The sequence below is a fragment of the Calliopsis andreniformis genome, chromosome 9 (genome assembly GCF_051401765.1).
Source record: "Calliopsis andreniformis isolate RMS-2024a chromosome 9, iyCalAndr_principal, whole genome shotgun sequence".
NCBI classification, from domain to species: domain Eukaryota; kingdom Metazoa; phylum Arthropoda; class Insecta; order Hymenoptera; family Andrenidae; genus Calliopsis; species Calliopsis andreniformis.
In genome coordinates, this window is record NC_135070.1 from 21,383,662 (window position 1) to 21,406,976 (window position 23,315).

The 23,315-nt window shown below is 37.4% G+C and overlaps 3 protein-coding genes across 3 annotated transcripts; 1 reads left to right on the plus strand and 2 right to left on the minus strand.

Moving 5' to 3' along the window:
- Window positions 1-1,484: 1,484 nt before the first annotated feature.
- Window positions 1,485-3,896, minus strand: LOC143183508 (uncharacterized). Its single transcript, XM_076385056.1, has 5 exons — window positions 3,694-3,896; window positions 3,241-3,414; window positions 2,878-3,007; window positions 2,505-2,812; window positions 1,485-2,362 (listed from the first exon to the last, which is right to left on the minus strand). Exons 1-5 carry the CDS (start codon window positions 3,894-3,896, stop codon window positions 2,125-2,127), a joined length of 1,053 nt encoding a protein of 350 aa, XP_076241171.1. The 3' UTR covers window positions 1,485-2,124.
- A 530-nt stretch (window positions 3,897-4,426) lies between these two features.
- On the minus strand, window positions 4,427-15,832 carry LOC143183102 (neuropeptide CCHamide-1 receptor-like). The gene is made up of 7 exons (XM_076384527.1): window positions 15,802-15,832; window positions 7,257-7,732; window positions 6,556-6,748; window positions 6,340-6,473; window positions 6,071-6,244; window positions 5,547-5,797; window positions 4,427-5,081 (listed from the first exon to the last, which is right to left on the minus strand). The coding sequence occupies exons 2-7, from the start codon at window positions 7,593-7,595 to the stop codon at window positions 4,760-4,762; spliced, it is 1,413 nt and encodes a 470-aa protein (XP_076240642.1). The 5' UTR covers window positions 7,596-7,732; window positions 15,802-15,832; the 3' UTR covers window positions 4,427-4,759.
- A 1,283-nt stretch (window positions 15,833-17,115) lies between these two features.
- Window positions 17,116-23,127, plus strand: LOC143183055 (neuropeptide CCHamide-2 receptor-like). Its single transcript, XM_076384433.1, has 7 exons — window positions 17,116-17,179; window positions 19,583-19,822; window positions 20,100-20,248; window positions 20,471-20,670; window positions 20,857-21,038; window positions 21,658-21,872; window positions 22,085-23,127. Exons 2-7 carry the CDS (start codon window positions 19,589-19,591, stop codon window positions 22,326-22,328), a joined length of 1,224 nt encoding a protein of 407 aa, XP_076240548.1. The 5' UTR covers window positions 17,116-17,179; window positions 19,583-19,588; the 3' UTR covers window positions 22,329-23,127.
- The last annotated feature ends 188 nt before the right edge of the window (window positions 23,128-23,315 follow it).

The window sequence follows — 23,315 nt, forward strand, 5'->3', positions numbered from 1 at the left end:
CGAGTTCTTCGAGGATGAAATTTTTCAATGGATTCCACTCAAAAGACATCTCAACATCGCTTCAAGGCGACTATCCCTCAAATAGAGCTATCTTATGAAATCTCTCTTTAAATAGCTGCATTCTCACATACATCTATGATAATACGTACCTCGTACCTTTAGTTACGATTCGACGTGAAAAGAAACGTTGACTGTTTCGAGTGGAAGAATCCAACAAGAGTAACATTCTCATATTTGTCGAGTGGAACTATTATCTGATAAGTAGTTCCTTATTTTGAGATCGTTTCCACCGCGTGAAACATTTCTGATCTATGATGTACGTATACGCAAGTACCATGTAAAGAGGGTACGAGCATTCATTTTTACCGCTACTATTCACGAAATCGCTGCGTTTTTCATTTGACGATAACCATTAATGATAGACTTAGTCGTTAACGACGATAGCGTCGATTTCTCCTCGTGAAATGTAGTTCTCGCTGATGACCCATCAATTTCACGCGAGTCTTGGCGACATTTCGTTTCTTTCGTTTTCCTCTATAGATATATATATCTCTTTTCGAACATCAAATATTTCTGTGCCATGTACGATTACTTTGTACGACTTTCTCAAAAAGAAAGAAGGAAGACCTAAAATCCTTTTCAGCTTTCGGAAGAACATTTTTGTGAAAAGTTCCGAATGAAGAGACCAAATTTTTTTTTTTTGTCGTAATCTACTTTAGTTGCCTGTTCTGAGAACCGGTCAAAGGATTCAGTTTCTTAGTTATCTAAGGATTTCTGAACCGCTAATGTGTTTTAGTCGGTGAAACGAAAAGTCGCTAAGTGGTCGCGTTCTCGTCAAGTAGTCGCGTTCATTCAGACGTTTGTAAATTATCAGATGATTGTATCGACGATCGTTCAATGACGCCTTACTATGTACCGAGTAACATATTACACTATCGGATAGTCAGGTAAAGACGCTCTATCACATGCGTCACGTCGTTTTATCAGAGTTTGAATAACCTTCGGCAAAGGAAGAAGAATAAGAAAATGAGTAAAAAAAATAGAATAAATGGCAGTAGTACAGACGGTACAGTTGACCAGCGACTTGCATAATTTAAGGTTGCGCCCTTTTCAATGATGCAATAAGTAATTAAACGAAAAGAAGAGGAAGGAGTAGAAGCAAGGAAAACCAAACGAAACGTAGGTACAGAGTATTGTGCTTTGAGATACAATGGCATTTTTCAGTCGAGACAGTGGTGGATGTACGTTCTAAAACAAAAAAGTACGTTTACAACGATGCTTCGTATGTATATTTCTTTGCAATCACTGATGTAAATAAAATGCAACAGTTTCAAAATGGTCGGCTGAATCGCTCGGATGATGTCAACTTGACATTTTATGGTGTGTTTCCCACGAATTATCGTTCCTTTTTTCAGAGTTTACTGGCGCGTTCCTGCATTTCCGGGTAACAAACTTTTCTTCCGCTTCGGAAATTTTTTGGTCCTCTTACGCCACTCGCGTGATATGGCACGTAGGAAATAAAATGTCCATAAATATAATATACGTGTACATGCAATTTAATTTAATTGAAGGTCTACCCAAAAGCTAGACAGCTTATCGAATTTGCAGAGCGACATTTTAATTTCTACTAATCTTTCAAATTAGCTGTTGTATTTAAGTAGTCGGGATTTTAAAATTACTTATGAATTCTGAAATCGTATACAGCACACTAAAATTAACTACATCGCAAGAAAGTTACTTGTATGAAAGAACAATTGAAGTATAATTAACCCGCGACTCTTAATAAATCGATCGATTTTTTTAAAATTTTACAGTGACAAGTCTTATCGACACCAAACTACAAAAATTTATTCGCAACATGTATGAAACGGCGGGGTATCGTCATTTGTTAATCTCACGCTATTGATTTTCTGCAACAGTCCACACCCTTGTTACCATGAAACAGTGGAAGTTATCTTTACCCTTAACTGGTATCTAATTTATGTTCGTCTTTACAGTTTTTCGTCGGTTAATGAACAAAACGGAAATATATTTCGAAGAAAAACTTGAAGAAACAGGATAGTCGAAACGAGTTTGTAAAACTACTGAATTCATTTTACGCAAATAAATTATTTTTCTGTTATGCTAAGTAAATAGAACAGAACTAGAACGTTTCGTTTGCAGGTCTACATCGGACAGTACTGGAATAATATCCAGTGTTCCACTTTCTTCGATGCTCGGTTTCCTGAAGAATAGTTCTCTCAATAACGTTCCATCAGTAGAAAATTCTTCTAGATCATCTTTACTTTTAACTCGTGCATTCTGTGGACGACACGAGATAGGCTCTTTGTCGAATTCTTCATGAACTGTTCTCTTGTCAGCACTACAAACCAAGACATCCACAATACGTATAATCGTAATAAGTATAGAACCCTTTTGCAGAAAATTATCCACGAGTGAGACATCCTCTTCAAAATAACTGTAAATACTGAAGTGTTTAAGCATTTCTAACAATATTCATTTACCTAATTATTTCTGATTCTTCAGTTTGGCAAGCTCGATTTACATTCCTCTCGACATCCCTACAGCGTTTCAGTTTCTCCGCTTCAAGTAGCTCCTTTGTTCTTTGAAATTTACTCTGAAGAACATCAGCTTGCGCTTGTTTTTCTGCTAAAACAGTCTGCAACCGTGATTTTTCTTGCACTAGTTCTTTAATCGTCTGCGTTAACTCGAGGAATTGTTTTTCCTGCACAGCAATCTGTCGCGTTAACAATTCCAAAATCCCTGAAATTCGAGTCTTCAGATCATTCGTCTCCGTTCGTGCTTCATTCAGCTGTCGGGAATGTGAAGCACGTATTAGACAGAATTTCGGTTTAAACAAGTGTACTTTTTTCTTACTTGAAATTCTAGTTGTTTCTTCTCAACCTCTCGACGATCCAGCGATTTCTGGTACTGACTCTTCATAGCTTCTTTTTCAGACTCAGACACTATCAGCTCGGACTTTGCGTCGCGCATTTCCTTCGTACACCTGTGCCAAAGGTAGGTCTGTAAACTAATGTCACGAAACAGAGAAACATTTTGTCAAACGCAGTTGAGGTCATAGCACTTGGATCGCAGCCTTTAGGTTAATATTTGGTCAGTTGGAGCATTTCCTAATCGAATACAGTCACGGAAAAAGTCGTCCACTATCTTAATAAAAAATCAAGTATTGGACTTCACGGTATGATGTCGTGATATAAAGCGCATAAAGGAAAAATTTACTTAATCAACTGCTTAACCAGCTGGGCTATCCTTTTTCTGTCGGCAGGACAGAGGTCCTGAATGTGAGGAAACGTAGTTGCTCCGTTCTCCTCGCCCTCTGCGGTTTCCCCTCTACATTTCGAACAGAACTCCTCGTCGGCTTTCACCTCCTCGCTCTCTGTCGAGATCGTTTGTCTGCTCGAAGATTAAACAGTTACAACGCACTCTGTGATTAAGAGAAATAAACTAACGCTGTCCATTATAATCTCAACATGCAGAATGTTTCTTTTAAAGTATTGCCTTTGTCGATGAAAGACAATCCTCATCGATCTACAGTGTTCTTATAAAACTGAAGCGTGTATAACTATTATCGTAGACAACGATAACATAATAACGAACTTCAGACTCGAAAGAGAATTTAACCTAATTAACTTATCGATATAAGACTAAAATTAATTAAGCCTAATCACCGACCTTCTTCGTTGCGATGCATCTGCTCGTTCTCTCGATAGATTCGTAAAGTACGCTGATGAAGTCTGGCCAGTCTGCGTAAAAAAATTTGCAAGATGAAACGTCTCCTCTTCGCTTTTATCGTAAAAGGTCGCGTGGGAAGGAGAAGCAGGGAGGGAGTGAAAAACAAAGGAAAAGGAGGGAAGAAAATAAAGCGAAAGTGACATCTACCTCCTGCTCCATCTAATATAGGAATTCATAAGTGCGCCGTCGTCATAGTCGTTTGAATACATGCCTACTGGACATCGCTCTTTCGCTCCCAAGACAGTCGTAGAAACCGGAGAGTAGTTGCGGTGTAGAAGGTCAAAAGTCAAAGGGACTTTCAAGCTGAATTTCTGTCATGAACGTACTAAGTTGGCGAATCCCTCGGCGGAACGATTCTCTGCTGTCCAGGGAGCGTGCGTGCGTTTCGCTCGGAAGTCTACCAAGCTCTGAAGTTGGGTTTATATCGCCTTTCAAGGAATACGGTTCCTATTAAATGTGTTATGTTATTGAGTGGTCCATGCTCACTGGAACGAACGCACAGAGATTGAATTTTTCATAAAACGAAATAAACGAAAGTAAAATATTGGAAGAAGAGTGGAAGCAGCTTGCTGACGCATCAATATTCAGTTCCTTCGGTCATATATATTTGTCTATTCTTGGAAATGTGCAAGCCAAAGAAGGGAAATAGGTAAAAAACGTGAAAAAGTTCAATGACTAAACTTTATTCACAAATTACTGAGCTTTAAACGTACATTTCTGTAGCAGTTCCTTGTGCTCACGAACCACATGGATGCAATTTGCAAATTGCTTTCATTTCAAATAGTCGTGTACGTCCATCCACTGGGAAACGAAATGGTTAAGCATTTATGACGCAAGATGCATTAAGTCGCTCATTTAAATCATTAACAAGACAGTTATTTTTACGCTCGGTCCAGCCGTGAAACTAACTTCAACTTGGTCACCAATTGTAATTTTCAAAAAATGATTTCACACAAGAGGAAAATATGTATCGCATTTACTGACACTTGGAAAATCAGTGAATCGTTCAGTCCTTAATCTCTGAGGAGCAGTTTTGGCTAATGTGATGTTCTATCGTTAAGTTCCGATGACTTTTGAGATTTTCTTCTACGCCGTTCGGACATGCGGTTAGACTAATGGTCGTCTCCTGTTCTTTGATCGGAAGACTGACCCTACTGTCGTTGCCAAGAAAAGATAGATGTATGATGCTTCGTTTTCCCCGACGAGAGTCGCCTAAGTATCTTCTGGAACTCATTAACGAGGTACTTTGACCTCGCCCTCGAGAACTGAAATCGGATGAGCGACGATGTCGCCTGCGGATTCTCTTCGGTACACAGCAAAGGAGATATCTGCGTCAGGTTCAGCGTAGATTAATGACTAGAATTTCTTAATGTATCTAATTACGTTAGCTTAACTTTTGATCGCTAACTTGAAAGTAATGAGAAACACTTCTTGCTTAGATTAATATTGATTGTTACTTAGGCAGTGCGGTTGTTTCGTATATGCTGCGGTATTCTTAATTAAATCTGCATTAAACGAGACCAGTCTTTTACCAGAGCGCAAAAATTTAATAATGACAGCGCTGCGTTGCAAACCGATATAACAAATTTTGATCTGTCTTGGTTGGCTTTATGATAGTAGGCCGAACAGTGGTTGGATTGCGATTATCTGGCAGGTGTCAAATTGCTGCCAAGTTTTCCTGATACTTGATTTTTCATTTTGATATGGCACTGATCTCGTTTCCAGCGTGAACGTCGAGTCGATGAACGATTGCAGCGTTCAATATAAAAAATTGAATTTTTTCATCGAATCACCTGTCAAAATATTTTCTGAACGTCCCGCTAACACAGTATAAAGCGATGGGATTGATGCAACTGTTGGTGAATGCCAGACAAAAACTAAGGATCCGAAAACAATGCCAAAATGCATTGTAATCCTTTTCGGCGGTGGGATGAATGTAAAACCACAGCATAAATACGTGTTGAGGGAAGAAACACACTGCAAACACTATCACGAACGCCATTACCATCTTGGCCACCTTTTTCCGTGCCTTTACTTGTTTTATCTGAAATCAATCACAATCCAAGAATTACACGAAGGCAAATACTTCGAAATAAAAATAACTCGGTTCCTCATTTTATTGCAAAATTTCCCTAAATTATAGTACTTCAAATTATAGTAGGATGCATGTACCTTCTGAACCTTCAATGAACAAGCGACTCATTTTTTTCTAATCAAAAAAGTTAAGGTGACATCTCGTAGCTTTTCAAAAAAGGATTGCAAATTTCCTCTAAATCGGTAAAAACTAAAAACTTCGATTTGTTTTCCTTTGACTCACCTGACTTTGCATCTCTCCAGGTATGTTCCTGGTGCTGTTCATCAGATGTCTAGCCATCAAAATGTAGAAAAAAGCAATGATGGTCAGTGGTATAGCGTAATATATAAAAAAGCGACAGACCAAGATAGTCTTAGGATAATTTGGCCCGAATTCTTCCGGAAAAGGGTAGCAAGCCTTCAATAAAGAAATCGAGATGAAAGCAATTAATATCTAGGTAACGAAAGAAATAGAACAGACAGATGAATGGAGACTATGATGTTGAAACTCACGCGAAAGCTCACATTCCTGTTCACTCTGAAATCTCTGATATAAGAGAAGGAAGCGGGGATTGCGCACACGATGGCTAAAAGCCAAATCAACGTAGCGACGATTACCGTAAATCGTGTGGCTCTTCTTCCTGTGCCTTCAACAATAAAACATCTTTGGTAGATATTAAGAAAAAAAAAGAAAGATTTTGCATTGATTTGGAAGATCAAAGCTAATACCCGTAGTGTGAATCTTTCTCATTGGATCCACGATAGCAAAGAATCTGTCTGCCGAAAGGGCTGTTAAAGTGAAAACTGAGACACCGACTGAGATATCCTTGACGCACTCGGAAACTTTGCACAGTACGAGTCCAAAAGGCCACGAGTCCAAAATATAAACAGTGAAGGTGAACGGCACACAAGTCACAATCACCTGTAGCGTAACATTACATGCAACGTCAGCAAAGTGTCATTTTAAAGAGATACTTTCTTCAGTACATTTGCTGTAGAAATGAAATTATGGAGTTTTCAGGCTACGGAAGATCTGTATGATGTAAATATTAAAAAATTTTACATAAAATACTGTTGTAGACATAAAGGCAAAGCCTAGTTCTCTTAGAATTGAAGTGTTTATAAATCAGTAACTGTTTTAAGCTCCTATGATTACGTCTGGCAGAGTTTCTCCATTTTCACTTAAAAAAGGCTAACAATTCCTCCAAATTGTTTGAAATACTTTTGAAATAAGAGTAGTAGAATTCATATAATTAAACAGGTAATTGTTTATAAGTGGCCCCAGACTCGAACAAGTTTTGATCGGACCACAATGAGATAAAAGAGAAATGAATAGGAAAGAAAATTTACTCCTAATTCACGAGATAGCCAATAGAGTACCGACTGAGACACGGTATCAGCAAATAGCGGTGGTAACAATGAACACGTGCCAGGAGGTCGCCGAGTGCCAGCGAAAAGACGTATATATTTGGGATGTTCCTCATGTTGCTGTGCCGCAAAATGGTAAGCGCAAGAACACCGTTTCCGGTCAGACCGATCAGTAGAATCAGCAGAAACACAACCGGCACTATGTATGTTTCTGGTCGATCCTCATATGGTGTATACTCCTCTTCTTCGTCCTCCGTGTCATTCAACATCGTTTGATCGATCATACCGTAGAGGCTGTCAATGCTCGCGGTCGAAGCGATTCCTGAGGCCAGGATGGACCCTGAGGGTCCTGTCACCCATGAAATCGACAATGGGGCAATGGTCGTGTGGGCCTTAAACATGTTTTTCTTCTCTCTGCCGCGACACCTCGCGACCACTTTTCCTTCCAGTAACAGATCCTCGTGTTTCACATTTTCTTGATTGTAATTGTTTATTAGGTCACTCGAAGAAGTCACTGATAACCCATAATCGAAGGACTCTGCGCATTAAAAGAAAATTTCGCGTTAGCAAAGGCTTGCAGCAAATAGGTTGAAATAGGATCAAGTGAGGGATTAATTTGTTAACATCGTGAAACGAAAAACGTTTGCACCTTTGCACGATGCACGGGAAAATGGTATTACCCTCGAGAATCGAGTACCGATAAAGACGTTCGTATTTTGTAGTTGGAATGTGTTTGTAATTGAATCGATTGCGGAATCGATATCGACGAATCGATAAGATTCTTTGGTTGCACTCACTGCAAGAAAGACTGGCTTAATGAGAGTTCCGCAGCTGGCGGTGTGCATTGTGCGAATCGTCATTAATAAATTTGCAACACCGGGTGCTGCGTTTTGTGGAAAGAATACAGCGAAACGCGGCGTAATTACATGACCTGGTTCGTAGGCTCGAGGATTTGCATCGCGTTTCTTTTTCAATCGTGCCTTCCCTCAACCGTGAGAAGTTTGCTATTCTGTAGAACTCAGAGGCTCAGAGGGAATGTGGCGAGTTTATATGTTCCCTTCTAAGCCGTTAAGCTTTCCCTGTCACAATATTTTTATCTCGTCACAAATAATGGAGGTCTTTCTGCTTAAAAATATACGCGACTCGTTTACGGTTACTTTGAGAGATATAATGACGCGTTGTCGAGTATTTTTGCATAATTAAGACTGCAGAATGTTACTTCTCTAAACGTTTCACTCGTTTTTGCTTATTAAAGTCATTAAGACTTCATTATCTTCCGCTAAAATTTCTAACTCTGTAGATACAAATTAATTTTCTGTGAAAATCTATCGACGAACCGTATCATATCACAGTGCTGTCATATTTCTGGCAATTAGTCACAACATTTAGATTATTTGAAATTTGAAATGTCTAGTAATATCTAATTTTAATTCCTATCACGCGTAGCACTGTAATTGTAAGATGGTTTCATCCCCGAAAACCAAGTTTGTAACGAAGGCAAACGACATAAACGTTTTAACGACTTCCGGTATTTTCTCTTTCAAAAAGAATCGTGGCATCGCATAGGGATTGCTAATTGGAACACCAAGAAAATAATCAAACGTTAGACACATGGCCCTCTGACGGCATTCCCAAGCAGTTTTACTCGGAGTTAGTGTCGGTTACATTCGGTTAATTTCGAAATAATTCTTGTTTCAACTGCCTTTCGAGCGAAGGCCGTGTTTCGATTACTGAAAATATAAGACACATTTAAATTTTTGAGCAGCTCAACAGATGAAACGTCTGCAAACGAAAATTTTTGCATTAAAATTCAAATGAAATTGTACGAAAGGGAAAGTTAATCTTGTACAGGTTTTCTCCAGAGCTTGTTACGGTTTCCGTCAACTGAAATAATAATTATTGTAGTACAAGTTCTTGAATGAAATATGAAACGCGCATTGGCAAAGTTGATATATTGCATAGACTATATGAACTGTGCCTGAGGGAGCAGAATAATATTCGTAACAGTTAACTCGTAACAGTTAGTTAAGAATAGCAATATATGAAAAATGAAGTGTAATTAGCTCTTCAAATGTTTATACGGTGCTCCCATAACGTACATACACAGTGGGTTCTTTGCTCGAAGGCTTTGTCAACAGTTTCTCCTCTGGTCTGACTAATATCGGCTTTTACCACTTACGCGACAAACTGCTTAGGTGCGTATAATGCATGTTTTAAGAACTTACGTCTGTTTCAATGCTTGCTAAGTCTTATTCACGTCATAACATGAATGATAAGGCATTCTTGACTGTTCACTGTGAATAGTGTACGCTTCAATGAAATAAGGGAAATTTTACGAAAAATTCAGTCACAAATTAGGACGTCATTTACTCTTTATAGATTTTTTTCACCGATCAATCTTTCTATTAACGTCTACGCAGTGTTACAACGAAATGCCTCGTAAAATGCTGGTAACGTGGACGGTTATAGTCAGTATCGAAATAGCTATTGAAGCGATCCGATATCGACAAACTGTGAAAAATAGGAGATCTGTTCGTTTAGAAAGATTAACAAAGTTAACGCGAGAAACGCGATAACGTGAAGACAGCGAATTCATAGCCTCGTTTTTACGACATCAGATATATCGTGAAATACAGAAAAACGAGAATCGATCAGTAAACAAGAATTAATTAGACGTTGTTTCTGGCGGAATATTTTTGCTCTTTTATTAACATGAAATAGGACAGAGATCGACTTCTTTTATTAAAGTCATTCCTTTTCTAGTTACTGACTTGAGTTTGTAACTCGGTCTCGATCAACTTTCTAAACAGAAGTCAAATTCTATTTCTGCTTCTCTTTGAAGAAAACGCTAGCTGAGTATGTTCCAAATGTGATTTATCGCTGAGACATGACATCGTTAAGGTTTCTGGATGCGACTGCTGGTAAGAATAAAGGAAGATGAAAAGCTGCTGCAATATTATAAGGATAATATAGTATAAGAATGGCCACGCAACATAAGATCCGAGTATGAAGTATAGCGGTGTAAGTTTTTGATTGAATTATTGTATACTGTATATTTCATTAAAACTTGGAAAATGAAAAAGTATATTTGTTCAGAAGATAGGTGTTCATCAAGAGAGGACCTTTTGGCGGAAAAAACAATCGGAGATGTTTCCAGAATGATGTGCCAGTGTGCGGTGGTTTTCAATGCTCGCGTGGTCCTGGATATGTAGCCATATCACGAATCATGCCCATAAAAACATCGAACTCAGACCTCTGGCAGCCTTGTAGCTATATCCACGAGGGTGCGAGCGTAAACGTTAAGTGGGAGACTCATAAAGTTGAGAAAATGCCTGTTCTTGACCGTTGACGCCGTTAAACTACCCCCTATGATTGCTAATAGACGGTTTTCTGCATCGTTACAAGTGTACACCTAGTAGCATTTTCACTTGTGGTACTATTCCACTGAACATTCATGTTAACATTTGGTGGAGAATTTTGGTATTTACGGAAACTAATATTCCGACAGCATTTTAACATAGACAGAGGTGGTAACGATATCCAGGATAATTAATCGCAACCATAACGATAGTAGAACACGCTAATTAATTCCTCCGATCTTTGATATTTATGAAATTGATATGGTTAATTGTGAGATGACGTTTGCATTAGTTTGAAGCTTCATGAAATCGAAATAGTGGTGGGATGCTTTACTCTGAGATTAAGAAATAAAGTAAAAAGAGAAAATAAAATTAACAGCTCGCGTTGTCGCGAACACCTTTTGAAATTTAAATACCGAACGATTTAGCTTTTTATTTGATAAAATCATCAGGACTGTTTTATCTCGGTAAAGTACTTCACTAATTCTCTGAACTGAGGAGCAGAATCGAGTATCCTAAACGAAAATGACGTAGTCGAAAGATCAAAATCTGGAACAAAAGGAAGGATCGATTCGATTTGGAGTGGGGCTGATTGACAGATGTAAAAGTTGGTTATCAGGATGAACGATAATCCATTCTCTTCTCACTTTCAGACCAGCGTTTCCCAGCTATTGCGATTAAACTGTGGCAATTTTAACATTGACCTCACATGATGTTTTTCTTTACGCTCTTTCAACTACTGATTCAAAAGGAAAAATAGACTACTAATTGGTGTCGCCCTTTGAATTCACAGCTGATACGATCCTCGTTATCATCATCGTTAATCTTTGTCAACCAATACTCGTGTCCTTTTAGTCATTTCCTGTGCAAAGGGTAAAGTTATGTCACCGATCATTAGGAACTAAATGGCAGAATGAAAAATGAGGCGTAAAAGCCAGACTACGACAGACGTATCGGTTCCTCATTTTCTAATTCTCGTTGGCAATAAATAGAAACCGTAGTAGATACCTAGTCCTGAACCAAAATCGCTATGAGCTTCATTCGCTGAAGTAGGATAAATTGCCTAACGACCCATTCAGTTCAAAACAACGACACAAAATTAGCGAGAAACGGAAGTTGACAGCAGAAGGAGTATTTGTGCTTCACAATAGCATGACGAATACACAAGTTCGGTTTGAAACTACTATAAATCGCTGTCTCTCGAAATTCTAGTTGAACTCAGTTACTGAGTTAGTTGCGAGAATGTCGTCGCGGAAACTGTAGCTGTAAGTCACCAGTTATGCATCATTTGTAACACTCTCGAATGAAAAATCAATTTTGCTAATTCTAAAACTTCCGTCCATTCCACAAGCAACGAAAGATATAATTGTTTACAAATATACTATTGCCAGGGAGAATAATTTGTGACCCAGCTGCGACTTAACGCTGTAACAGTCTCAAACAATCCGGTTTCTGAGGGTTTACAATACCTGTAGCATAAATTGTTACTAGATGAACATCATATTTACGACTTTGACTATATGTATATAAGAAAGTTCATTGCACGGTAAAACGGGTAGCCAGACTCTCGTTTCATAAATATGATTCGAAGTGATCATGTTCGCATTCGGGGAAGCAAGCATTGCTAAAAATAAGAACACGCCTGAATTTTTCGCGTGAAAAACTAATCACAGGATCAATGAAAAACAAGAATGAGTTTTATACAAGAATAGTTCGGAACCTTTTGAAACTGTTTCCTAAATAATGTAAATTCTGGAAGTATTTCATAAAATTGATTCGGTAGGTATGCTTACAGGTGTCTAAAAGCTTCAATTAACATATACAATCTCGTCTCGCGCTGTTATATGAACGACAAAACATCTCTAGAATATAAAACACTTTGATTACATTTAGCGTTTCTCTAACAATTGAAAGGAAATGAGTTTCGATCAACGCTGCCCGTTTCTTTTAAAACATTTTTTAGAATTTTTTTTCATAAGTTAACATAAGATAATTTATATTTTGTCAAGGTTTATTAAAATTATTTATTATTTAAACGCACACTTATTATTTTTCGTCAAATTTTCAAGAGTAATTTCAACATTCAGTTAAGGTGAACTACACGAGTCAATCTACTCTGTGGAGGAAAAACGAAGAAATGTCTTAGAGAGCGGGAAAAAAATAAATATGGAGAACAAAGTGTGTAGAAGCAATGATACGTTTACTCACAATTAGTTGAAGTCGTTTTGAAAATGGCTGGACGAAAAAGCGAGGCGACAACAGAATAAAGATTACCGCAAGTAGAAGCAGACGACCGCGTCGTCTCGTCACCGCGTTACTACTGCCGAAGGTTGCTCTACCCATGCGAGAATGAGCGTCCGACGAAGCCGCCCCCACTTACCCCCGATCCAACTGGAATATAACGAACCACTAGCAACCCCTGTGCATCGGTAATTCTTTAATTTTCGATCGCCTCAATGCTCCAACGATCTTGATGAAGCGCATTTCCAACATCGCAATTATTGTATCGCTTTGAGAACAATTTGTGAATTAATTGCACGGAAACGAATAATACCCTAATGTCGATGATGTATCTGTTGTAGCAATTTTCGCTAGCATAAGCGTTGATGAATTTCTGCATAGACGTAGATAATAATCCATTTCAAAGAGGCGATTCTTTTTGTGAATAGAAGAAATTATTTCCTAGAAAAGTAAATTGTAATTCAGATACAAATCGTAAAAATTTGTTAGCGTTCTATTAATTAATTGAAACTTTTTAAAATTTATTTTCAATTCTTGAAATATTATTATGATTGTAGTTAACTGATAGTTACGCTCAAGAGGATTAAAGGACCACCACGTATTGAGAATATGCATCAGTACTGCTTGCACATGCATATCAACTTCCTAGAACGTAAGTATCTATTTCCTGCATCATGACAATTAAACCGTTTAGGATAGAGAGTTGACGCTGTTTGGACATTCAAATTCATACGTTCTGGAATAATTGACCTTAATTAAACTTTATTAATCGCCCAAAGCAGTGATGAACATATCTTAGTTGCAATAGCCATTGAAGAAAAAATATCGAATTTCCATTTGAATTGCCATATGCTCTAAACTCTAAAGCATCAATAACATGCTGAAATAATTGGTCACGTACAATGCGATGCAATGCATGAACAAAGTATTCGAACTGGATTCGTACCTGAAAAAATATGAAATTGAATTCGTGAGAAATTGTTATTGGTTGCGAAATATGCAATGTCAGTGATTACGTAAGCAAAAAGCTTCTGCCCAGTTGCGAGCCCCCTGAGCGTATTCGAACATATAGAAATCTTCTAAAGCGTAGATCTGAAAATCTGTTTCGCGTGGCCTCAAGGTCTACCGCTTCCTCTCGCCACTTCGTTCCCGACCAAATATTTGCTACAAACACTTTGCGCTGATTTTATAATTCCAGCCCAGTGGCTTTTCTCTTTCAAAGAGGAGAATCTGTAACCTCTTTCTAGACCAGATTTGGATTTACCGATTGTTTCTCAGTATTTTTGTAACTTGATTTTCAAACAGTTTGCTGAAATGTGTCTACATACAGCCAGTAGACAAGAAATCATGTGTTTTCTCTTTACGTATACCATATCATGGTGGAGTACATGTCATAGATACCTAGTCGAAAAATTGTCACTCGACATCTACTAAATTCCGGAAACCAAACTAAGAAAACTACTTTGATGACTTATCTTTTTTCTTCATGCTCACCTTCTAGTGTCACAGTTTCAATAACAATATGCTTTCGCAATGTAACGAAAGACTATGGTCCCTTTCATTCGTTTGAGTAACTGATTATTCACGCGATGGCAAGCAAACCATTTTATCGCAATGCAAATATAATCCGATTATAGATCTATCCGCTTAATCAGGAGAACTTATGCACCGCGATAGTGTTGTTATAGCGGGATTTTAAGGGTCACGATTATGGAGCATATACTTGAAAAATAAAATGTATAATCAGTAATTGTGTAGATCAAGTGCATTCAGTGCAAAGCGGTCCAGGTTATTGACTTTATTTTAATACAACCTATAAGGTAGATATAGGATGTACCTATTACAACTACGACCAAACCGTGACTTGCGAGCTATAATATGGCTCTTTTAGATGTGGTTTTACTGTGGTTTTTAAGGGTTCAGAGAATCGTCAGGACGATTCGTGCCCCCTGGAAACTCCGGAGCGAGTGACCAGAAGAACAAACCAATTACTGAATTGCAAGATCAATTAAACGAAGAATAATGTACGAACTGTTAATAATTTCCATATTTCCTAATTAACAATTACAAATAACAATAATTTGCATAAATGCAATACTGTGTGTGACTGTTATTAAACATATGCGTACCAGAAATTATTGCTAAGATGATTACCTTACGGAAAATATCAATTTTACCCAAAATATTGTTCGTTAGATTAGTCTCGAAATTCTTACCAACCGAAGAACTTTTCCGATTGGTTCCCAATCTTCCTCGAGACAGTATAAATACCGTTGCAGGAGCACGGGTGTCTCACTTGCCGCTGGTCCTTGGGCGGGAGCGAACCCTCCTGGGTGTCTTACAGGGACCCCCTTGGGCACCCTTTGGCACCCTTGGGCACCCTTGGGCACCCTGACCACTGGTTAGTATTATCTTGTATTGACAAATTACTATTTTCACATTGATGATATGTTACGTTAAATATATTCCTCTGAACTCTGAAATGCTATAATTTAGATAATGAAACTGTCTTTCCTAATTCCGACGATTAGACACTTTGAGTTATTAAACTCCCTTTGAGTCGGTTTCGTTGAATTTGATGTAGCGGAGCTGTTCTCGCGTTGAAAGTGATAAAGCTAGGCAATGTTGTCGTCAAGTTATGGATTTGAAACTACGACGGAAGTTCTGTTGACTCAGTGTTGTGCAAATTAATCACACGGGCAGTGTTCAAATAGCTGTAACTAAGAGTTATCAAAATAACAGTCTCGTAAACTATATGAGAGGGACAAATAATGTAGTGTTTTTACCGATCGGAATTTCCAGAAAATTCCTCCAAACGAGTTAAAATAGGTAGGATCACGAATGTGTCGATAGTTTAAACGATTACGATTGCCAAACAAAGAAAAAATTTTTGAATCGAACATAAATTACAAAAAAAAGGGGGAAACGAATCTAGGACTAATAACGGAGGGCAATTGGATAAGTTGCGTTTCAGTAAATTAATCACTTTTCAATTATATCCTCTTACCTGTAAATCTTTTTCTTAAAAGACACTTTGCTTCTTGCACGTAGTCTAATCCTAATATTTAAAAGGCCGTTTTTTTATCGTCATCGATCGTGTAATTGGGCAGATGCTGATTGTTCTTGTAAACTGTCAGAAACCACTTTGCTGAAAGTACCTTCATTTAATTAGAAAAATTTGATTCAACACCTATGACGATAAATCACGATAAAATGAATCGGTAGCTTATTTGTATATAAATTAGAATTCAGAAATGTTACTATTGATTAAAGCAGATGAAGAATGTAGTAAATTATTGAAATTGTACCTCAGCAACAAAGGCAAAAGAAGCAACTTATAAGGACCGATAAAAAAACAACGCGCTCTTTTTTTCGAGTGTGTCCACCGTTAACTCGACACGAAGACTGAGAAGGTTGAAATTCTGTACTTGTATCCCGCACAACGGTCTGTATCATTTACCGTGAGAATTCTAATTGAATTCCAAGTGGATTTGCAAACGCGACGACAATCCGTGGTTTCGTGTTACTGGACGTTTCTACGCTTCTATATATTTCTCGTACAACTGATCCTTCAACTGCAACGATTGTTTAAAGTACCACACACTGTCCAGTTTAAAATAAATCGTTGTTTGTTACGCGTGGGTCACTGTATCGACTTAATGTAGCGGTAACGTAAAGCGACAAATTTTATGGAGCGTCTTCTACAGTTGTTACATTGTTAAAGGACATTTCCTAGTCGTGAAAAGCATATTCGGGGAGGTAGATTCTCGCGAGAAGGGAAAGGGGAAACACGAAACGTTGTATCGCGTCTTGCGACTGCGTCAAGGGATCGTGGATCCCTCGCGGATCTCTCGCGGAACCAAGCTTTGCTTCAGTTTACGGCGCGCTCTCGATTTCGACGAATTGATACGTCGTGATATGCATTCATCGGTGTATCTCGCATCTATAACAACAGACACCGTGTTTCCTTTTTATAAAATAGCCTACTGATAAACCAAAAGGTACTTGAATTCATCCTGCAGTAGACAGAAGTTATAACAACGGCTACTCATGTTCAATTGTTTTGTTCTTCCACAAACTCCCGATTTCGACAAACATTTATTAAAGTTTTTCCTACCAACAGGAAATTATAATAGTTGTCTAGTGAATATAGACATTACACAATTTTTTTCCAGTAAGTTATCAAGTATTCCCCGATTTCATAAAATTCAAAGCAACATGATTACACACAGGAAAAGCGAAATGTCGTGCAAACTCACGGGAGTGCCCAAATAGAATGCAGTATCAATATTCGTTGGAACTAAAAATTCAGAGTACACTAGGTCCAGTGAAAAAAGAACGAAGTTGAGGCTTAAGTTTCCACGGAAAACAAAGGAGCCCAACAGGTAAATCATTTATGAATGAGACTATTATCTATCTACCAAACCTGAACGCTGAATAACATAATAATGCATAAAAATGATAATATTACAGTTTTTCGAGTAGCAAATCATCTTATAGAAGAAAAGAAATAGAATTTCGAATTAGATCACAAAAATTGCACACAGATAGGTCATCTATAAATATTTCTTGTGTTGCTAGCATACACTGGCAACACTATACTCTAAATCCACTATACTCTTTCTGCTGTCGCAAATTAACAATGCGAACTTTTGCTAAGCGCATCGACAATCAAACTTGTTGTTGAATCAAAAAATACAGTATGTATTGACAAGTTCTTAATGAATCGTTTCATTCAGGCAATTAATTCTTTAAAGAAGGCGTTTGATTACTGCACTAGAAAAAGAAAAAATATTGCAAAATTATTATGTTTTGTAGATTAACAAAAGATCTTTCGAAAATAGGGCTAAATAAACAGGAAAGCAAAAAGTCTTCTATTTACTTTCTCAAAGTCACTCAATTTAATATTTAAATCTATGGAAGTGTCGATTAAAGGTAACTTGAGAGGTCTGAATGCTACGTTGATTGTAATTTAACTTCAATCCTTCAAGAACGATCTGCTTTAATTAAATTCAAATCATTTCCTTTCGACTCGTTTCGATTTCGTTTAATAAACCTTCTAGTAGCTATCGTTTTTCTAATAAAAAATGTATAAAGAAGTTGTTGCACGTTACGAGATAACTCAATTTTTCATTGCATCTTAAATGTGTTACGAATCAACGTGACATGACCCTTTTTAATTATCATCTCTCATGCTTCTAAATCCAGTTATCTGTCGTGTCGATAGTTCAAAGCCTTTTTATGTTTACTAATAACGTGAATAATGTAATTTTAACGACGTACCTATCGAATGATATATTAGGACGATTTAGCGCGTTCGACTTTTCAAAATTTTAAACATTGATTTTTTCTTCAATAGTGAAACACATAGATATTCCCTCTGTTTATCGAAACATACCATTCGTTATTTTATGCAGACAAGTTGTTGCATCGATGATCTAGACTTTTTGTTTTCTCGTGTTTCCTTCCAGCAAGTGTAGTTGACCACATTCATGAGTTCTGCAATTTCTAGGAGGAGTTAAATCAATGACTTACTTTCAGTCATGTAAAAATATTTAAGAACGTTAATAGGTCCTTCTTCGTTCAGCCAAAACTTTGAATTTTGTCATCAATTGGAAAAATTACATTTCCGCTGTCGAAGACACGACAAAGATTCTCATTAACTCAGGAACCAGCTATGTACGTATCGAACAACGATCCGCATTGCCTGGAGCAAGATACAAAGCAGAATGCTGCAATAAAGGTTAAAGATAAAGATAAATAAGTTTCGACACAAAGTACAATTGGTGCAGAAATTTCAAGTTTCACCTCCTTAAGAGCAGCTACAAATTTTCGTGTTTCCCTTCTACACATTTTTTGCTTGGCCATGCTTAGTCTTGTTTCATTTTCATTCAATGTGTCAGAGATAAAAATTCGGTTATCCTGTTTCTCCCCCTTAAGAGAGAATGAAAGATTTAAAAGCTGAAAAGCTTTTATCACAAATATCAATAACGTGATGCATTAAATTAGTGCATTTCTGGCATATTCATCGAGATTGGTTACAGTGCGTTCACTAGCCGCATTTTCGCAAAATATGCAAATGACAGATGTATTTTTGCAATGTCACATTCTCCTGCTATAAGTGAAATCTATCTCCACGTCGAATAATTACTGTTAAGTTACGTTTAATTCCTACCATCACGTTGTAGTTGTACTGTGACACCTGTTACCCCCCTTTCGAATATTTTCGCGTTGCAACAAGACAGACAGATTTGGAACGGAAGTGGAGTAATTGCATCATGCACCTCATGCCGTGGTGATAAATATTTGTATTAACCTTATTCAAAAGAATCGAAATAAGCTTGTAGGTGTAATATTAAAAATTTCAACCAGTGTATAAATGGTCTCGACGAATCTTCATAAATTCATTTGAATTATCTGACTTAAAGTAAGCACTAATTGTTTCTGATCTCATTGTCTCTCAATACTCATGAAAATTGCGCGCATCTATCAATGGTATCGTTAAAAAATGTATTAGTAATAGAATTTCTTAATTGTTATACATTTCAACTTCGTGGATGGAAATAGAACAAATATCTATCTATTAAATATTTTTAATATTTTTATTCCTCGCAAATAAGAGGAGAAGACTGAGACTTTTAAGTACAGAACTTTTGCATGCATAGCAGTTAAATCGTTCGAATGGTGTTCCCAGTTTCATTCAAAGTTAGAACCAACTTTATCAAGACAGACTTTAAATACCGCAATTTATAAAAATATTTATAAAAAGAGGTAGTAAACGTTTTCAGATAGCAATGATGATAGTGAACGCATCGACGTTTCCCAGCGTGATCGGAAACAATGACGAGGATATCTACGTTCCATACGACCAGCGACCGGAAACGTATATCGTACCAGTGGTATTTTTATTAATTTTAGTGGTGGGTGTAACTGGAAATGGAATTCTCGTACTTACTCTGTTGCGTCATGCCAACATGAGAAATATTCCAAATACTTACGTCCTATCTTTGGCTTTGGGAGATCTCTTGGTAAGAAATAAAGAAACTTGAATTCATGCATATTGTCGATTCTATTATGCTATCGCAAGTTTTATCTTCAGCTTTCGATCTGTTTTGATCTGTTTTGATCTGTTTTGATCTGTTTTGATCTGTTTTTGGAAATCATTAAATCCATTGAAATTGATATCTGATATATTATTTCTTCATACACATTTCTTTACCCATGCTTCAGAATATTCAGAACATGATGTAACATCTGATAAATATGAAAGTGAGGAATGTTTTTAGAAGCTTTTCTTTGCTGTAGGTGATCGTAACATGTGTACCGTTCACATCGATTCTCTACACGATCGAATCATGGCCGTGGGGTCTAATAGTTTGCAAATTATCGGAGTGCGCCAAGGATATTTCGATCGGTGTCTCAGTTTTCACTCTGACCGCGTTATCAGCCGAGAGGTAAGTTCTCAAACCCAGTTACGACCTGAGGAAATTGTTGTTTTAGGGCTAGGGTAACCATGACATAACATGGACCATGTTGTGCTCCATTAATGGACCAATCTGTTGGTTGTTCATCCGTCTAATTAGTAATCCAAATGAAAGATTGAATTGATCTCTTCAAATTTGATTAAAACTGAATTGAAAGGACTTCAAAATCTACTTTGTTTATTGCACGGACAGATACTGTGCAATTGTGAATCCTATTCGTCGCCACGTAGCCGGCCTGAGCGCAAAACCATTAACAATACTGGCAGCCTCCCTTATTTGGGTGCTGGCGATTGTTCTGGCAATGCCAGCTGCTCTCTTCTCTTATGTGCCGACTGTACCACTGCGGGGTAACCACAGCATTCTGATTTGCAGTCCTTTCCCCAAAGAATTTGGTGAGTACTGTTAATTCAATTGCTCCACTACAATTTGTGAAAATATGGAAAATACTTTATTCTTTGCAGAAGCAATCATTCCTATTTCCATTACGATAGAACCATACAAAGTGATTCTGCATTCAAATATCTAGAAATTGCCTGAAACTGTTTCATCCTAACTTTATCTCCTTTTGTTCTTGATAGGGGAGACCTATCAGAGAGGGATGGTGATGTTCAAGTTTCTGGCTTACTACGCGATACCGCTTTGTGTGATAGCTGTATTCTATTTGGGAATGGCACGACATCTTGAACTGTCTACGCGAAATATGCCTGGGGAATTATCTAGCGGTGGCCATCACATAGAACAAATTAGGGCACGTAAAAAGGTGTGTTCTACACATTTAGATTAATCAAGAAGAAGAGTTCAGTAGAAATTGCCATTGAACTGTAACAATACTGATATGACGAAAGTGGCGATACAGTGTTTCCCTGTTGGTTCCTACTAAGTTGCTTCTTCCACATTGATTCCTCTTCACTAAAGTTAGTCAACCATGCTCAAATTCGTTCATAGCTAACGCTAGAAGTTTCACACTTTCGCGAAGTTACATAGCAAGAACTTTCTACCAATAATTATTACGATTTCGATTCGGCAATTCGAATAAATAATAGAATTAATTAGCCTATAAATACGCAGACAGTAAATAGTTTTGAGACAACGATGGATTTATACCGAGGCAAGATTCAATTTAACTTGCAATCTATGGCTAATCCTTGCAAAGACAAATTGCACGCGAATTTTAATGATTTTTTAAAACTTATCCTTATCAGAAATTCATCTTATTAAATTTTAATAAAATTGGAGACATGCAAGTATGTATACATATACCTATTGTCAAGTATTCAACAATCAGGATCAAATGCTAGAAGTTTTCGCTGGACTGAATGATATCGCAATAATAAACTATCAGTAGTATAATCAGGTAAGTGATTGACTGTGATCAACAGGTCGGAAAGATGGTAATCGCCTTCGTGATTATCTTCATCGTTTGCTTCTTGCCGTATCACACATTCATGCTGTGGTTCCACTTTTGTCCTTCATCACAAGACGACTACGACGACTTCTGGCATGCCTTCAGGATCATTGGTTTCTGCCTTAGTTTCGTTAACAGTTGTGTCAATCCGATAGCTTTATACTTCGTCAGCGGAACATTTCGTAAAAGGCAAGTAATTACGTAACCACAGATTATCGGAACTTCTATTTTCTGTGATCAAATATTCAGACTAAATTACATATTTCAAGAATATCGAAATAACGAGGAAATTTTGAACAGTAACAGCTGTGACTTTTTCAATCGACTTTTTGTTCCGTACTTTACTTAAAAAAGCTTGTTGAATTGTTAATAGGAAAGCAGAATGAAGCTTTCTATTGCAGATTCAACGAATATCTATGTTGTCGCTTGTCAAGAAGGACCTTAAACGTTTGTCGAACGGAAACCATAGATAGTGGGCAACGAAACGACCATCGTAGACAAAGCTTGTCGCAAAGAAGACGCATTGTCGCTCAAGGTAGTCTTTGCGAAACCAACTTTGGCTCTACTTCACGAAAGCATACTAAGGAATTCAATTTAACTGCTAGTTACGAGCTTGCAAGTGAAGAGACCACCAGACAGAGTTGAAATTTAGTTTGTAAGTAATTTGGAAGTGTGATCAATTGCAGACAGTACAAAGGAACGAGGACCACTGTTATTAAAAGAAAATGATAAATTCACAATGAATCTTTAAATTATGTTCGTGTAGTCAATTCAGTTATTCGTGTCAATGGGACAAAGTTTAACTACCTGAAATGCTCTTTTGGCAATTTACACGTCAAGCTTTTTGATTCTTTATTTGGTCTACTAACAATAGGATTCCCTTTTGAATACTTATGTAGATACCATAGATAATGTTCGATTGGAAGCTATTCGCAACCTTAAATCTGCGCGTCTAGTTGAACTAATCGACTGCATTTTGCCTCTAAGATTCTCGTAGCCAGTTGCTATACGCTCGATTTTCCCCATAGCTTGTAGAAAGAAACAGATTCCTGCATTGATGTATCGCAGTAAATTGTACAGGGAAGAAGATTCCAACGTTATTGAATCGCTTCGTGCAATTTAATTAGAGAGACGAATAGAATGGGCTGTGTATTAATTGTGTTCTGCCTGACGACCTTGTCTCCTTCGCCTGCAATCGGAAATTCCTATTTGACGTATACCTCCGGTAGCAGGAATCAGTATCGCACGTCCATTGGCTGTCGTGTTTCCCTACGTTATAGACATTAGCGTTCAGATAACGTCTGGATGTCCTCTCGATACCTCTATTATAGCTGTAATTAGGCCACGCACTATACAACCGCTTTGAATGAATCGATACGAGATTAGAATATGTATTAACTTTGATGTAAGTAACTTCTGCTCCCCGTGGAATTTGTGGATCGAATAAAATTTGTTGCATCAAACGAAACATTTATTATCCTCAGTTCAACAAACCATATCATAACTAATAATTTATTACATAAATTTACAGAGCCTGGCGAATAATTTTCAGAATTTTCTACTAAACTTTGAAATGAATGATAAAAAAGTTTGATAAAACGAGCATTGAAAAAATAGGAATATGAAAAAATA

Excerpts from the sequence above, each read along its gene's own strand:
- LOC143183055 (XM_076384433.1), top strand. The coding sequence starts at position 19,589 with ATGATGATAGTGAACGCATCGACGTTTCCCAGCGTGATCGGAAACAAT. Across the intron at positions 19,823-20,099 it reads TGGCTTTGGGAGATCTCTTG|GTGATCGTAACATGTGTACC; the intron begins GTAAGAAATAAA and ends TCTTTGCTGTAG. Across the intron at positions 21,039-21,657 it reads AAATTAGGGCACGTAAAAAG|GTCGGAAAGATGGTAATCGC; the intron begins GTGTGTTCTACA and ends TGTGATCAACAG.
- LOC143183508 (XM_076385056.1), bottom strand. The coding sequence starts at position 3,896 with ATGTCACTTTCGCTTTATTTTCTTCCCTCCTTTTCCTTTGTTTTTCAC. Across the intron at positions 3,008-3,240 it reads CTGGTTAAGCAGTTGATTAA|GTGTACGAAGGAAATGCGCG; the intron begins GTAAATTTTTCC and ends CCTTTGGCACAG. Across the intron at positions 2,363-2,504 it reads GAAGAATCAGAAATAATTAG|TGCTGACAAGAGAACAGTTC; the intron begins GTAAATGAATAT and ends CTTGGTTTGTAG.
- LOC143183102 (XM_076384527.1), bottom strand. The coding sequence starts at position 7,595 with ATGTTTAAGGCCCACACGACCATTGCCCCATTGTCGATTTCATGGGTG. Across the intron at positions 6,749-7,256 it reads TGGCACTCGGCGACCTCCTG|GTGATTGTGACTTGTGTGCC; the intron begins GCACGTGTTCAT and ends GTTACGCTACAG. Across the intron at positions 5,082-5,546 it reads TTCAGAAAATATTTTGACAG|ATATCTCCTTTGCTGTGTAC; the intron begins GTGATTCGATGA and ends AACCTGACGCAG.